Source organism: Hylaeus volcanicus, chromosome 6 (assembly GCF_026283585.1).
Source record: "Hylaeus volcanicus isolate JK05 chromosome 6, UHH_iyHylVolc1.0_haploid, whole genome shotgun sequence".
Classification (NCBI taxonomy): Eukaryota; Metazoa; Arthropoda; class Insecta; order Hymenoptera; family Colletidae; genus Hylaeus; species Hylaeus volcanicus.
Window position 1 is genome coordinate 25563745 of NC_071981.1, and position 15501 is coordinate 25579245.

At 37.1% G+C, this 15501-nt stretch overlaps 4 protein-coding genes across 9 annotated transcripts; 1 reads left to right on the forward strand and 3 right to left on the reverse strand.

The window, feature by feature from the left end:
- Positions 1-171: 171 nt before the first annotated feature.
- On the reverse strand, positions 172-9901 carry LOC128878884 (nuclear pore complex protein Nup98-Nup96). Of its 6 annotated transcripts, XM_054127509.1 has the most exons (31): positions 9632-9901; positions 9093-9170; positions 8805-9014; positions 8486-8731; positions 8212-8415; positions 8034-8117; positions 7730-7909; positions 7524-7651; positions 7225-7426; positions 7111-7164; positions 6758-6941; positions 6550-6661; positions 6330-6470; positions 5957-6255; positions 5623-5879; positions 5287-5532; positions 4930-5183; positions 4712-4858; positions 4161-4284; positions 3742-3867; positions 3484-3666; positions 3212-3388; positions 2900-3129; positions 2528-2786; positions 2304-2441; positions 1912-2188; positions 1482-1748; positions 1033-1422; positions 845-942; positions 516-762; positions 172-428 (listed from the first exon to the last, which is right to left on the reverse strand). In XM_054127509.1, the coding sequence occupies exons 2-31, from the start codon at positions 9121-9123 to the stop codon at positions 239-241; spliced, it is 5685 nt and encodes a 1894-aa protein (XP_053983484.1). In that variant the 5' UTR covers positions 9124-9170; positions 9632-9901; the 3' UTR covers positions 172-238. The 6 variants fall into 6 exon arrangements, with proteins under 6 accessions (XP_053983484.1, XP_053983482.1, XP_053983481.1 ...); XM_054127507.1 differs by having other exon boundaries at positions 7111-7426; positions 8055-8117; XM_054127506.1 differs by having other exon boundaries at positions 7111-7426; positions 7524-7648.
- A 391-nt stretch (positions 9902-10292) lies between these two features.
- LOC128878968 (eukaryotic translation initiation factor 3 subunit F) lies at positions 10293-11653 on the forward strand. Its single transcript, XM_054127672.1, has 5 exons — positions 10293-10453; positions 10586-10755; positions 10835-11017; positions 11094-11315; positions 11392-11653. The coding sequence occupies exons 1-5, from the start codon at positions 10345-10347 to the stop codon at positions 11563-11565; spliced, it is 858 nt and encodes a 285-aa protein (XP_053983647.1). The 5' UTR covers positions 10293-10344; the 3' UTR covers positions 11566-11653.
- Positions 11654-11807: 154 nt separating this feature from the next.
- Positions 11808-13543, reverse strand: LOC128878967 (actin-related protein 10). The gene is made up of 5 exons (XM_054127671.1): positions 13221-13543; positions 12998-13150; positions 12623-12907; positions 12262-12541; positions 11808-12186 (listed from the first exon to the last, which is right to left on the reverse strand). Exons 1-5 carry the CDS (start codon positions 13298-13300, stop codon positions 11866-11868), a joined length of 1119 nt encoding a protein of 372 aa, XP_053983646.1. The 5' UTR covers positions 13301-13543; the 3' UTR covers positions 11808-11865.
- A 266-nt stretch (positions 13544-13809) lies between these two features.
- LOC128878969 (26S proteasome non-ATPase regulatory subunit 8) lies at positions 13810-15168 on the reverse strand. The gene is made up of 3 exons (XM_054127673.1): positions 15011-15168; positions 14699-14771; positions 13810-14630 (listed from the first exon to the last, which is right to left on the reverse strand). The coding sequence occupies exons 1-3, from the start codon at positions 15146-15148 to the stop codon at positions 14011-14013; spliced, it is 831 nt and encodes a 276-aa protein (XP_053983648.1). The 5' UTR covers positions 15149-15168; the 3' UTR covers positions 13810-14010.
- Positions 15169-15501: the final 333 nt, after the last annotated feature.

A 15501-nucleotide genomic window follows, 5' to 3' on the forward strand; every position in this document is an offset into this window, starting at 1 on the left:
TGTTGGATACTGTAAGTTTTCGTATCGTTATTATTATTGCTATTATTATTCTTATCCCTACATGATTATTATTATTAATACTAGCATCTTCATCGCCATCGGTATTATCAGCGATATCATTATCATCGCAATTCTCATTCTTGTTATTATTACAATTATCAAAATTAAAGGTACGTGGAGATTTCGTTTAATTAAAAAAGAACTTTGTCCTCCATCGTATGAATTTCCACAAAGGGATCTACACTGTTTGCGATATAATTTCGTTCACGCGCATGTTGATAATAGGACGTAGTTCTTGTTGAGCATAATCTTCCGGCAATGGCAGCTGGGAGACGAGCTGAAGTATCACGTTGGATTTATTTTCGTTTGACTGCAGCAAACTTCTAGCTAGATGCAACGTTCTCTTTGCGATTTCTGCTTGGCAGAGTCTAAAGGAAAATACAGTCGTTTATAGAACTCGTCGACTGATTATGCCGTAAAAACGTCAAGAACAAAGGAAGAGAGGAATGATCTACCTGTGCTTAGCAGTTGGACAAGGGAACTGATTGATCTTCAAACAGAGACACGTCAATCGTGGTTTTAGTAACTCCAATTTATAACTTATTCCGCGAGGATCAGCACCGCGTAACAACGATTCGATGTCCATGGTTATATCCATATATTCCAAAAGTAATTGTCCTTGATGAGCCCATCCGCTTATGGTGCCGCTAAATTCCGGAGGATTCAACGGTTTCAACAAGTCACGCAGATACTTGTAATTTTCTAAAAAAAAGTTATAAATATGATTATACCATTATTATAAAGTAATAAAAAAATGAAATTTCTCAAGTATACGATAACGTACCATTTATTATAGCGTCTGCAGCTAAGTGTTCGATAATAATTTCATGAGCCGTATTCCACTGTTCGGCTTGAATGAAATAAGAAGCAGCTTTGTCGTATCTGTGTAAAAGAAAAGACATTTTTTTTTCTAAAAATCAGCTACTGAATGAAATTGTTCGATACGCTGAAATGTATGATCGATGTACCAACCTTTTGGTTACGTAACTTTTCACAGCTTTGGCCTGGTGAATCCAAATAGAAGGTATACCGAGCTCTTCCTTCAAGAACTTTTCCCGCTCTTCTCTCACGCATTGTTCTTGCTTTCTTTTGGAAAGTTTCTCTTGCTCTTCCTTAGAAAATTGTTCCTGTTCGTAATCGGGAATGTCGTCGTCGTCGATTTCAACATGACGCTCCAATAAATTCATCACGCCAGTTTTTCTTTTTCGGGCGTCTCCTTTCAAATGTAACATTACGAACACCGCCCAGTGCCAAAGTCCGTGGGCTTCCAACTGTGTCGCGAAGTTGACATGAGTTAAAGCGGCGACGTGTTCCGAGAGATGCGAGTAACCCAAAGCTAGCAGTACTTGCTGCATCAGCCAACTGCGAAAACAATTGTTTTTTTCTTTCTCGAATTTTGTTTTGAGGTAAAAAAATATTACCTGAGTCTGTAATCCAGAGGATCGGCGGTGTGCGCCGCTGGATTTAAAAGTTCTCCTAACGCGTGATTTCCGGTACAATATAATTTTAAGAGATGGAAACAGAGATCGTATATTGGTTTCCCATTGTTTAGTTCGAGCTCGTAATCGCCGCCTTTGTATTCAGGCGTGGGTGATGTCGCGTAAACATCCGTTGTTTTGCTTGGGTCGAACGATGTCTCGTACAGTTCTAAGGCGTCTCTTATTGATGCAACCGGCGATGAAAAATACCTGTAACGCATACATACACGGTACGTTAAATGTATGTTAATAAGTTCCTAGCTCTGAAAGTCACGCAGGATGAAGCACGACTCGCACAAGTTGCACAGATTTTATTCTGAGAGAATTGCGATACACTGTCCGATAACAGAAAATGAACATGGTGAAATATTACCAAAGATGTACGGCTAGTGCTCTCTTCCAATCGAGACCCTGGCAGACGTTGATGGGACCCTGTTTGCTAGACACCAGTGGTTCGCCCGCCAGCAGTGCATAGATTTTTAATCGATCCTTCGATATATTCTCGTCAGCCCCGGAATCTTGCCATAGCGCCATTTGTTGATTTATTAATGCTTTTGTAGGCATACCACTGCATAACTGGGCCATCAAAAGAGCCAGACAATGATCTCCTACTTTTTGTGCGTTCTGACAAGCTTCCTCTAGCTTGAAGGCTTCAATTCCATTCGATCGAGAGCAAAAACAGAAAAAGGAAAAGACAACATTGAGGAATTAATAAAATTGTGGACGACAGTTATAATTATTCAACATTTTACAACGTATACACACCGAATAGCAAACGCATTATCTGTTCTTCGTAAGTCATATTTGTAACATCCCAATCGAGCGTTAATCGTATAACATTTTTTAACCATTCTCCTATAGCCTCCCGTCTAGCTATTACGATATGATGATCTGCTGAATCTTCTGAAACAACAAAAAATATATTGACGATTACGAATAAACTAGATAACCATTAGTCAACCACGACGCGTGTTTGTTATAGTATATACCAGGGCAAACATTTATCTCGGGCAGAGTTCCCCAGAGAGCCACGCAGAGTTTCCAAACATTAGCAACATATGTAGCAAAACTATCGGAAGCAGATTGATCCATCCAAGATTCAGCGCACTCTTCGGCCAAGTTGCAATGAGCGTGCAAAGCCATTCTCGCCTTGTGAATATCAGTGTCTACGTTGAACAGCGGACAGTCTCCCTCTTGATCCATTATACAATGTGATAATTGAATCTTTAGATGACCCTCTATACTCTTCTTGAATATCGTATATAAAAATAAAAACGAAGCATTGAACATAAAATTTCTATGAAATCTTCTTCGCGTTACCCTGTTATAAATCCAAACCTAATGTTCGATGTAAAAATTACCTCAAAAGTCTGGCTGCATTCTGCGTTCGACCAATCACCACCTAAAATTTGTATACGTTGAACGACCGCGGCGGAAGTTCTGTCTTCCGGGAGACGACCGTACATATAAGACCAAATCCGTTCGAACGGACTGCACAAATGTACTTCGGCCGCTTGTTTCTTCGTACTCAATGTGAGCAGCGTTAAACCAGGTCCCCAGCTCGGTTTAAACATTCTCCCCATCTGAATACCTACGGATAAACACATATTTTTGTCACACCTCACGTAAAAATGATAATATTAATGGTAACTATCGACTATAACACTACTCACCGGTGTCAGCGATGCAACGAGACTCGAGTTTATATATAATAGACTTATATAGTGGAATCACTTCGGACTGCCATTTAAGAATAGTCGTGATCGGAACTATTATTGGGTCTGGAAAACTTTTCTCGTAAATTGGCAATTTGGAACCAATGATTTCCATCGCTCGTTTCGATTTAGCGTCTACAAAGTAAAGCTCGTTAGAATTAGTATAACGCGGCACTTTATTTTGAAGAAAAATTTGTTACGATAAATTATCGATACAGATGAAAACCTACCTGCCTTTGAAAGTATCGGTTCTTCGTATGCGAAAGATGGCATACGATAAATCGTCAAATTCGAACGTAATGTCGGATTGTAAAGTGTTCCATAATCCTGGTCTTCGTCTAGCTTCTGAGTAGAGTCGAGAACGTATCGTATAGAATTTTTTTGTTCGGGAAGAAACAATGCACGGTCTAAATCTAAACAAAAAATAAAAATGATCAAAAAATTCCTTATCACTTTGTTGATACAAAAATAAAAATTGTTCGTAGTACCTCGCTCGTAGACGTCGCTCATTTCCTCGTCGCTACCATCGAAAAAATTGGCTTTCATCAATTGCAATTTATGACTGTCCGTACCCCGAAGACAAGCATTTTCTTCAGTTGGACTTGCTGGCAATGCTGGAACAATCATTTTAAAATCATCAGAAAGGAGCTATCCAAAAATGAAACTCAACCCAGGAACAGTTTTGAAATTTCAACTGACTTTGGGCATTTCTAGATTATTCGTAACTTGTGTTACTTTCTTTAACTATGTTGCATTAAAAATTAAGGAAAGGGAATACATCGAGGAAAATAATTACTACTATACTATCGACACATTTTATCTAACATTCGCATTGTTTCCTTTAAATAAAAAAAAAAATGTTCTATTTGGGAAATCTAATAATATGAATAACGACCGTATCTTTCACCTCTGCCAACTTCTCGATGAAATTTCACTTTAGCGGCAACACTTCCAAGCAGATCGGAATAATCAGCGCCTCCTATTTTGGAATCATTCGTCGTACCATTGACAATGGCCGCAACCTTCTTGTTCTAATAGTAAATCAGAAAAAGGAAGTATATTTCCAGAGAATACATTAAATAGATATATATATATATACGTTTTTATTTACTTATTTACGAAGCACATAAGAATGTACATGTTTTTTGTTTTCATAAGTACTTTTACTTTAAAGCGTTTGTAATATCACTAATCTAATGTATTAATCTTAATATTATTGATATACGTCAATATTAATAGTATATTTACGATTATCATTTAATAATATTATTTTCTCTAATAAACGATATCGATTAATCTTTCATCTAATTAATAGACACGTTGATATTAATATTTGCTAAAACGACTCTCAAGCGCATGGCTTTTTTTCGTACAAGTCTGTTATAAATCCTACTGCGTACTTTACGTAGAAGAAAATTGCGTAGTTGTCTAAGGGTTAAGCAATCGTAGAAACCTTACAGGAACTTTAGATTGCTCCAAATTAGTTGCAGATTTTTGCTGGCCAGCTTCTGACAATTTCAATCTTTTCGGATCGGTGACCAAACTGGCATTGTTGCTGTCGTCTTCGTCCGAATCGCTCAAACCATATTTGGAGAAATGGTCGACCTGAAACATGGATGTATAATCTCGATACGAAAAGATATTACAAAAGAAGGCGTATAGTTTGCAACGATTACCTTGAAAACCCACGATCCAGTTTCAGGCCGATACTCGAGGAATCTGGTATCGTGTTTGGCGGATACTCTTCGTAGCTTCTCCTCGTAATCCATTGCGGTTAGACGATGAGGATCGGTAATCGGTTTGTGCAAAGATTTATCGTGTGGCCACACTCGATCCAACGTAACCTGTGCTTTACGATTTAATCCTTGCCCGACCGGTGGCTTCTTTTCATCGTCCGGATAAATTATAACTTCCTTGAGTCGAAAATGTACTGCGAATGAAGTTCGTCCGGTTATTCAGGTCTACCATTTTTCTTTTCCTTCGACTTTAATAAACCCAATAAATGAATTAAAAAACAGAGCCGCAAAACTTACCGATTTCATCTAAATTGAGACCATAAATGTCAAAGGAATCAGAAAAATACACGTTTCCGTAACCCTTGCGGCCAACAGTGAAATGCGGTACGATACAAGTTTCTCCGTTGACATATTCCTCTAGTTTTTCGAGCGGCGGAATTGTGTAATAACCTGCGCGTTTCAGCGTTACTTTCGCCGCGTTCATTTTCCATTGCGAGTTCTGTTGTGCCCAGAAGGAACTATCGTCTAGTTCTTGGCTCGAATCTGTAGAAAGTTAGAGGAAAGAAAGTGGTGAATATCGTCGTCGACCAAAATACAATAGGTAAATATAAAATTACGTATTCATATTCGTACCGGTATTCTGTGCTGAAGTATCCACGCACGATTTATCTGCGAGAGAGTTATTCTTCAAAGACGCATCACCAGAATTGTTGACTTCCGAGTGTATATGATTCGATGGGCTCGTATTTGCGTAAGGTCGCAATTCTGTAATAGTATTGTTTACCACTTCATCGGTGGATCCATTTGCCGCGGAAAATGGCGAACGTTGTCCCTCGGATTCTTCGTTCGAATGCTTCGTTGTCGAATTACGTGGAAGACTTGTTTTCAACCTAAACGGTAATAATTATTATGCTTGTACCGATTACCTACGACCAATTACATTTGTAGTATGTAGCGATAAACTTACCAAGATGTAGACGATCGTCGATCATTCCCTGATTGTCGATTATTCTCGTGAATATGATTTTCTTTATCCACAGCCTCGATAGATGTGTTCTCAACGTAGGAATTCATTCCATTAGTTTTTTCTTCTTCTTTCCCAGGAGATTGCGCATTCTTTCCTACGGGTTGTGAATTTTCCGACGGTGACAATATAATCGAGTTGCTTATAGACTTTGGACGCAGCACCAAGCGCTTCGCGTTTGGACGTGGCTGGAACGCTTCCGAAAGGGGGTCCTCTTCATCGAGGCCTTCGAACATCGACTTCTGCAAAAATTTACAGGAAATTTAAGATAAATTGTTATACAATTAACCATGGGTTTCAACAATTGACAACTAACTTTGGACAATTGTGCAGGTGTCACTACTTTGGCTTTGATTTTCGGTGATTTGTTATCCGCCGTAACTTTGTACTGAGGACCGTTCAATATTTTAGATGGCGCGTTCGAGGGTTTCAACAGCTCTTCCGCTTTCCCAGAAGCCTAAAAGTACATCGTGTATCGTTTAACTTTACGTTTCATGTTTTAATATATGTAGAGTCAAGGATAAACAAGTATTTACGGGCAAAAGGTTTTTCAATAACGGCGAATCGCCAAATGGCGCGGACACCAATGCCAGAATTTGTTGATGAACCGGTACCGTCCCTGTGCTCTTCATTTGGTTGTTCGCAGACCTACAGTTGATCAAACGGAAAAGGAATGAAATATGAATTGAAATTATTACATTACTCGCAGGAAGAAAAATGCAAAGAATAAGAATTCGTTAGTACCCAGGGCCAAGTAGACTCATTCCCATGCCAGTTCCCATATTTGAATTGGTTCCAAAAGTTGAAGATCCGAAGGATGCCGTTGTGTTGAACGTTGTGTTGGTTCCAGGAGCACCGAATAAACCACCTGGTTTTTGCTGGCCAAACAGGGTAGAACCGCTACCCAATGTCAAGCCAGTATTTGTACCTGTAAGATAATCGCAGACTTTCAACATCGATGTCAAAGATCGTTGTAACACGTGACGATTTAACTTTTTTATTAGTTTCAAGTGTTAAGAACTTTCTGTAAAGTAATAAAAAATAGATAATATAGCTATTTGATTGTTAGGAAACGATTTAGTATATAAACAATTTACCCAGTCCAGTAGAAGGCGCAGCATTAGAACCAAAAGAGAATCCAGACGTCTGTCCTGCAGGTTTAAAACATGTATTAAACAATGAAGTACCGGAGTTTTGACCAGGAGTGAAACCTGTTGTAGTTCCAAAAGTCGATGTTGTAGTCGAACCGAAAGTGGGTGCCGTTCCAAAACCTGCAGTTCCGGTAGACTTAGCACCAAACAAAGTTGCGCCTGTATTGCTGGCGGGTGCTTGGCCAAAGCTGGTGAAACTAGTACTGGACGACGTAGGCGGAACATTGAATGCCGATTTGTTCTGATTAAATAAACCAATATTCTGTAAAGAAACAAGTAACACCCTTAACATTTAGCGTACGTTCGATAATAAGAGACTACACTGGCGTATCGTCTGCGATTTTCTTGTTCCTTTTTACCTGATTTGGTTGTGTCGACCCAAACGTGGATCCAAAACCAGTGTTTTGAGCAGGATTGATACTACCAAAACTTGTACCCGCCGTTTGATTAGTATTACTGGTTGGAAAGAGTGGCGTCGGTGCTGCTGCTGCAGACAAAAATATTTCTTAACGGAACATTCTTATTTGATCGATTAAAAAAACACGAGTTTCCTTTTAATACTTACTACCGAAAGGTTTGGCCTGTGTATTAGTACCAAACAAATTTGTGCTTGGAGTAGAATTAAAAGCGAAACTGTTTGTAGTTGTCGTCGAAGGTGTTCCAAAGCTTGTCATTTGCTTTCCAAACGGACCGCTTGATCCACTTTGAGTGGTCGTTCCAAAACCGCCGCTCATTCCACCGAAACCTAATGTAAGATTAAAGCGTTACAAAATAAAAAAGGATCACGAGTAAATATCAGTAATGATATTTACGAGTAAGGATCATGAATAATCTCATAAATGTATAATAACTAATTTGTGTTAGTTTACCCGTTATCGCAGTACTAGTACCTGCCCCTGTATTACCAAATGGCGAAGATTGTGCAGCTGTGCCAAAAATTCCTGTACTGGGTCCTGAGCGAACAGAAAAAAAAATAATAATAAGTAAGTAAACATTGTAGAATGCTGTCTATGATTAATCTATATTTGCAATCACCTATAAAATTACCTTTTCGTCCCACAGAATAATCCTCGAACCGTAATTCCTCGTATGATTTTGATTCGTACTCTTTCATTGATGCGATACAACAGTGCCTCGCCGATATACTGTGAGATATACCATTTTTTGACATAGAGTCGGTAGTAATGACGGGAGTAAATTTAACGACGGTGCCGATAACGCTTGTGGTGGCGGTATTTGTATTGCCAAAACCTTATACAAACAAGAAAAAAAGAAACGATGAAGGCGGATACTACGCGACATCTCGAAGAAGTATATTTACCAGGTGCAGTGCTAAACAAATTTGTATTTGCAGTGGTATTTGTTTGTCCGAAAGGAGTGGTTTGTTGAGTCGGCTGTTGGGGTTGTCCAAATAAATTTGCTCCAGTTGTTGTACCAAAGCTAAATCCAGCTGACTTATTCGACTGTCCGAACGCCGAAGTTGTCGCATTTGTGCCGAATAAACTTGTGCTTGGATTTTGTTGAGGGCTACCAAATAGATTAGTATTTGTATTGGTTGTCCCAAAACCTGTGGAAAAAAGCAAAAGAAAATATTTCAAAGTTCCTACAAATTTTGGTTCAACAAAATAGTGAATAGCTACCTCCAAAAGATGGCTGAGTGAATGCAGGTGGTGTTGTAGTGTTGCCGAACAAGCCACCCGTAGTAGAACCTGCTGGTTTTGAACTAAAGAGAGAAGTGTTACTACTACCAAATACTGGTGTCGCGGCACTCCCAAAGCTCGTGGTAGCTATTGGTTTACCAAACGCCGACTGCCCAAAGGGGCTGGTTTGCGTTGCATTATTAAAACCAGCTGAAATGATATATAATTATTAAGTATAAGTACAGAACTATACATGAAGAAGAATATGAAATAATTGTGAATGCTTACTGAATGATGCATTTCCTGCTTGCCCAAACATGTTGAGTGTTTAGATGATTCCTGTTTAGGTTTAATTCTTAATACCACCTGAAATACGATATTACATGAAAATAAATCAAATATATTCGTTTCTGCAGCTTTGAGGCAGTATTTTCAACTTTTTTTCTAGGTTTTCTATGAACAAGGAAAAGAACATAGGGACTGAGGCCATATTGTGCAATAATGACCGACATGGCTTTAATAAAGTCAAATACTTTTTGATTATTTCGCATAATACACAAATCCTCGATATCACCCTTGTATTGTTATTGTATTCAATACATTGACCGAGCGTGGGTACCTTAATATCCTAAAACTCATCCATACACGCAATTTCAAATCTGTGCAAAATAAGACGCAAAAACGCGCGATCGTACTCATCTTTGATAATATTACAGTTTATTGTTTCTCAGCGTTAGAAAAGTACGTTGAAGACCATAAGAACAGAAGCGCGATGATATTCACTGTAGCTACAGATGACATTGTTGTCAATACTTTTAAAAACATACCCGTGATCGTTCATTGCACCCTCGTGAAAGCAGTTCTTAACGGACTTCGCACCTTGCGAAAATTGTTTCGATAAAGAATATCACTTGTCAAACAAACCAGGCGAGCGAAAATTTACACTGTGTATAACGAAAATTTGTACAAAAATGTAATCCAAAAAACGTTGATTTTTCGATCGAGTAAATCTTATTAAACTACTGATTCTTGATTGCATTCAATATTTGATCGACATGCACACCGATATACAAATACACCACACATCGAACAACATTATGACCAGTCGCAAGATCATAATTCTCGAAAATCGATCGATACCTCGGGTATAGTTCGTTCTATAGGGAAATAGAGGGCATTAATGTCACTGATAAAAAGATTGTCCATAAGACTGATTGGCTAGCTTTGTATTGCTCTAGTATACAGAATTTAGATACCTTTCTTTTTAGCCCTTTTAAAAGCAGTTTTAACATTTTTTTAAAATTGAGAATATAGCCTCATTTGTCTCGTTTATGAAAGAAAATTAATTTAAATATTAGAGGGGTTAGAAGTTACTAGGAAGACAAGTAACTAGGTTACTAGACGATCGAATTGAAAATTGCGTCAGGCGTTCCTCTCTATCGTATTATTAATTCATGGTGGAAAAATAACGTGGTTAGCGCAATTTCTTTTCCTACTTTGCGAACAAGTAGAAGTAGACAAGTACAGAGTTTCGTGAAACATGGCGCTTAACCTCACCGTTAAGGTTCATCCTGTTGTTCTTTTCCAAATTGTCGATGCTTACGAACGTCGAAAAGCCGAGTCGCATCGCGTTATCGGCACGCTGTTAGGTAATTTTAAAATATACGATAAACGTATATTTTAAAACGATAGGAATTAAATTAAAAAATGGTTACATCGAGTACTTTGACAGTAACAACTGGATATTCGATCGAAGATACGCTACAAATTATTGTTTGCAGGTACCGTAGAAAAAGGAATGGTCGAAGTGACAAATTGTTTTTGCGTGCCACATAAGGAGTCTGAAAGTCAAGTGGAAGCCGATTTGACGTACGGAATTGATTTGTACGAGTTAAATCACAGAGTGAACGCGCAAGAAAATATTGTTGGATGGTGGGCAACTGGAAACGAAGTGAATTGTTTTGCATACCTTCCAACCGTAAAATACTTAAAATATCAACTGTAATTTTTTATTTATACGAATCTTACAGGTTACCACTCATTCTTCCGTCATTCACGAATATTATGTTCGCGAATGCAATAATCCTGTTCATTTGACCGTCGATACGACTTTACTGAATACTACTAGAATGGCAATTAAAGCTTATGTATGTGTGTCATTGGGAGTTCCTAATGGGAAGCAAGGTTCCATGTTCACCCCGGTCAAAGTACAGGTATGGTATCCCACAATCTTTCTACAATATAATTTTACACAAAGTATAGCTTACAATGATTTGTATATTTTATCAGGTCACATCTTACGAGCCAGAAGTTGTCGGACTGCAGCTTTGTTCCAAGACTCAGTTACCGGCGCATGCTCAAATAACTGGGGTAAAAACAGGCGGCGGTATAGAACCGATGATGGATCTCGCGCAAATAGCGGAAGCCAGCGCCAAACTTTCTAACATGTTGGAACAAGTGCTCGCATACGTCGACGACGTGTTAAATTCGAAACAACCACCCGACAATCAAGTTAGCTCAATTTTACATTGTCTAAAGTTTTTCTATTATAGTATCAGTATAAACGTAATTCATTTTAATATCATAGGTGGGTCGTGCTCTTTTGGATATGGTACATTCCGTTCCCAAAATGTCGAGCGAACAATTCGACGAAATGTTTAACAGTAACGTGAAAGATTTACTGATGGTCGTCGCGCTTTCGCAGTTGATAAAGACTCAACTTCAGCTCAACGAGAAGCTCACCCTACTGACGACTTTATAATACAAATCTTTTAATTAAAAATCTGTAATATAAATTGACAAATTCTATGATACAGTTTCTATGAATAAAAAACGTTTTGAATTTTCAACGCAACGCGCAGGTTTTTATTTCCTATTCGTGTATTAATTTACATTAATTAAACTTATGCTTCCAAAATTTAAGATCTTTAAATACAAACGTAAGAAATAAAATTATTCGTACTCTTCTGTATATACATATAAATACAACAATTCAAAGATTACTTCCATTATAAAAATTATATTAATTTGTTTAATTAGGCAATGTTTTACATTTCGCAAATTACGGATCGTCTCTCTGGTTATCTATTAAATTAGTCCAATCGGGGACTCTGTTAGATTTTAGATAATTTTCTTTTGTTACGCATCTCGATGGTAAATCTATAGTTCCGAAAATAGCACCTCCTAACCAGGCCGTGTAATTTGGCTTACTGGGTGCGGTATGAAACTTGAACGTCTTAATTTTTAATTTATCGGCATAATAATTACTGTTTACTAAAGTCAAAAGTTCGGATTTAAGACGACTAGCAAAACCTTTTGTCATTGTCGTTCCACCGATTAACATTATATTTTCAGCTAAAGTACGTCTAGTATCTATCGGACACTGTAACGAGAATTTGAGATCGTTACTAAAACTAACCATTAGAATAATCGATACTTGTATTTAACTAGATTATACCTTAATTATAGCATCCAGAATCATCGTAGGTATACTAAGATTATCTCTGTCTCTTTCCCATAACGCTTCAAATGCGTTTTCTCTAATTTCACCAGGTATAGTAATATTTTTTACTCCAGGATACACGACCGAGGGAGGAGGAGCAGGAGCGTTCGCCGTTCCTAATTTAGCAGATCTTTCCAATGTCGTGACAAAACATGTTCTCACTTTTATATCTTCCGCAAGTTTTTCCGTTATATCCGCGTTAGGAGCAACTTCTTTTAAAGACTTCATCAAATATCTGCAGCAGAAAAAAACCCAAGTATTATATAAATATCGTCGCGATAACGCTCGAACATTTATCGTAACGCGTATAACTTACTCGTGCACAATTTTACCACCCAAAGGAAGAGCCTGCCATGCTTTTAAAATTGGTACACCTTCATAAATTGGAATCAACGTAGCTTCCGTATATCCGACATCTAAAACTAAAGCAGTGCTGGTACCCAATGTACTGATTGTCGCTAAATGAACAGATAATAACATTAGAGATCTGATTTCAAAATGTCGGAACAACAATTTGGCTAGCGTATCCCTAAATTCTGACGGAGTTAGCGGCGATTCCAAGACCACGACTCTAGCATCCTTTGGACTCATCAGAGTGTGTCTAAAATAAAACATATGTATATATATATATATATAAAATAAATATGCAACCCGAAACAGAGACAATACATATAGTCCAAAAAATTGTTACCTGAAAAATAAAGATTGAAGAAACTCAACGAGCAACTGATACAAATCTTCTGTATCTTTGTAATCATAGATTTTTCGTAGCTCTTTGGTCTCTGGACATACGACCTCCGTCCTTATAATACCGCGCGGTGTAGTCTCGCCCGCATAACCAAATCTATTTCCAAATCACACATGAGTTTATTAACAATGTTAAATTTCTCGCGTTAACATAAATGCACTCATACTTTGTATACGCCCTTCCGATGTCAAAAATCACCATTTGTTTATCCGGGAGAAATCTAACGCCCTCATAATTGCGGAGCATTTTGACAACTTGTTTCTTCTTACCAATTCGAAAATGATTATATAACCTACAAATAAACTAAATAACGAGGAAATCTTTGGAAAGCTTTTGAAAGATAGAATATGGTTAAGTTTTGCAGTTTGACGAATGACAGATGATGACAGACTGTTGACAGTTCAACGTGTTAAAAGAAATAATTCTATCTTTGTCTATCATTCGCGATAAAGAGAAAGAGAGGCAAAGACGGACAGTTGTAAACTCCTCTTTACTTCGGAAGTAATTAAAGACCCATTTTCATGTGTCGGCCTTTTCTGAATTCTTTATTGACATTTTTGTTGTAAACAATGGCAATAGTATAAACAAATTTTACTTCAGTACATATTCTCTTAAATTCTGAGCCAAAATATGTTTAATATTGATATTTGCGAGAACATACACCAATGTCATTAAACTGAAGTATAAGTTTTTCCTTTATAATCGAGGGGACTATAAATTTTATTTTATCTATGAATAAAATAACGCGTCGACGATGAATTTCTATATTTTTTGCTTTTTGTATTTATTTTTATTCATTTACATACTTCATTTTGTAACAATATTAGAAAATAATAGACTCGAATGTTGATGTTTTCGGTAAAATTTTCTCACGAAACTTATTAAAAATGCGAAAAACCAGTTCCGATAAGTGTACGACAATCTTTATATAAAGTACAGGAAGCTGTGTATGCTTGTTAAACGATCATTTCGAGTTCTCTCGCATAATCGATCGCTAGCGTAGCCAAATCCGAGCTAGGTATAGGTTCTTCGGTTTTCTTTTCGCTCGTTGTACTGAAGTAAAAGTAACCATCCTTTGCCAAAGTCCAGTTCTTTTTTGTCGCAAACGCTTTCATATCTTTCTCTGAATTTAGATTAAGCATTCTCGACGCATCCTGAATAGAAATTTTATCGTATGCGCTTTCCATACACGCCCCGATTTCATCGCGAACAGTGTTTAATAAAATATCTATGAAAAAACTATACGACGCCGCTGGTATATTACCCGATGCTAAAAATATTTTATTATACGATCCTTCCATTAAATACTGTTCTAAACTTAGAGGGTGCCTGATGTAAACGTTTGACTGTATTTGATCGGATGGTAGAAGTTCTAGCTCCGTGTGAAATTCGGCGACGCGATTTTGAGATAACAAAAATAAGAGATTCAAGCCGAGTAGATGATATTTGTACGCGGACTCCGTTAATCCTGATTTATAATCGAAATAGTAACACTTCAATTGCGCCATGTAACGTTCGAAAGAAGGTATATCCTCCGTTACTATACTCCATTGTGCACCAATTTCTAGAATATCACCTGCAATTATAATATAATTGATAAATAATGATCAAATATTATCTACGTTCGTACGTGTTTATACGTACGAGCTATGAGCAATTCATTTTGACTGGCAGCGCTGTTAGATGTTGGAAGAAACATCAAATGTGTGAGGCCAACCTGTAAAAATTGATTGTTAGATCAAATTATTAACGTAAATATAGCATTAAAAATGTTATGTAAATAAAACATTTAATATCGATCACGCGATAAACGTTAAATATCGATAAACATTGAATTCTAAACACGATGACATTTCACTTTCACAGACAGCGAACTAGGTTATATCTCGACAAGTTTATCAACACAAAAACATCTATAATAACAGAAATATGCAACATATATATTCGATACGTCACCTTTAATTGATTAAGCAATTCGCCACATTTTTTTAAATTACATGGAGTTGCTGTCCATTCTTGCTTCAAATTTTTATACAAAGAAACAACATCCTTTAACGTTGCCATTTTTGGATATTGGATACAAACCATGATCATGCACTTCACGTAGTCTATGCATTATCGACGCGTATGAACTGGAAAAATAGTGTTGACGTGAAAAGTATAAACTTTCACAACAAAATTTGAATACTTTTCTTAAAAAGAACATCGAAAAGATTTAGAATCTTTAAACAATATTGTTGGAATAGAGTATTAAAATTTGATTCATGTAAATGTAAAAATATCTTATTTCATAAAAGATATATCGTTATATTAAATATTGTAAATGGTTTATAAATTCCTAAAAATTTATAAAATGGTTATAAATAGTTGGTAAAAAGATATAAAATGTTTCTGTGAACCTTGCAAAAATAAGAATAGGTCGAAACTACCTAGACCAATCAGAACGT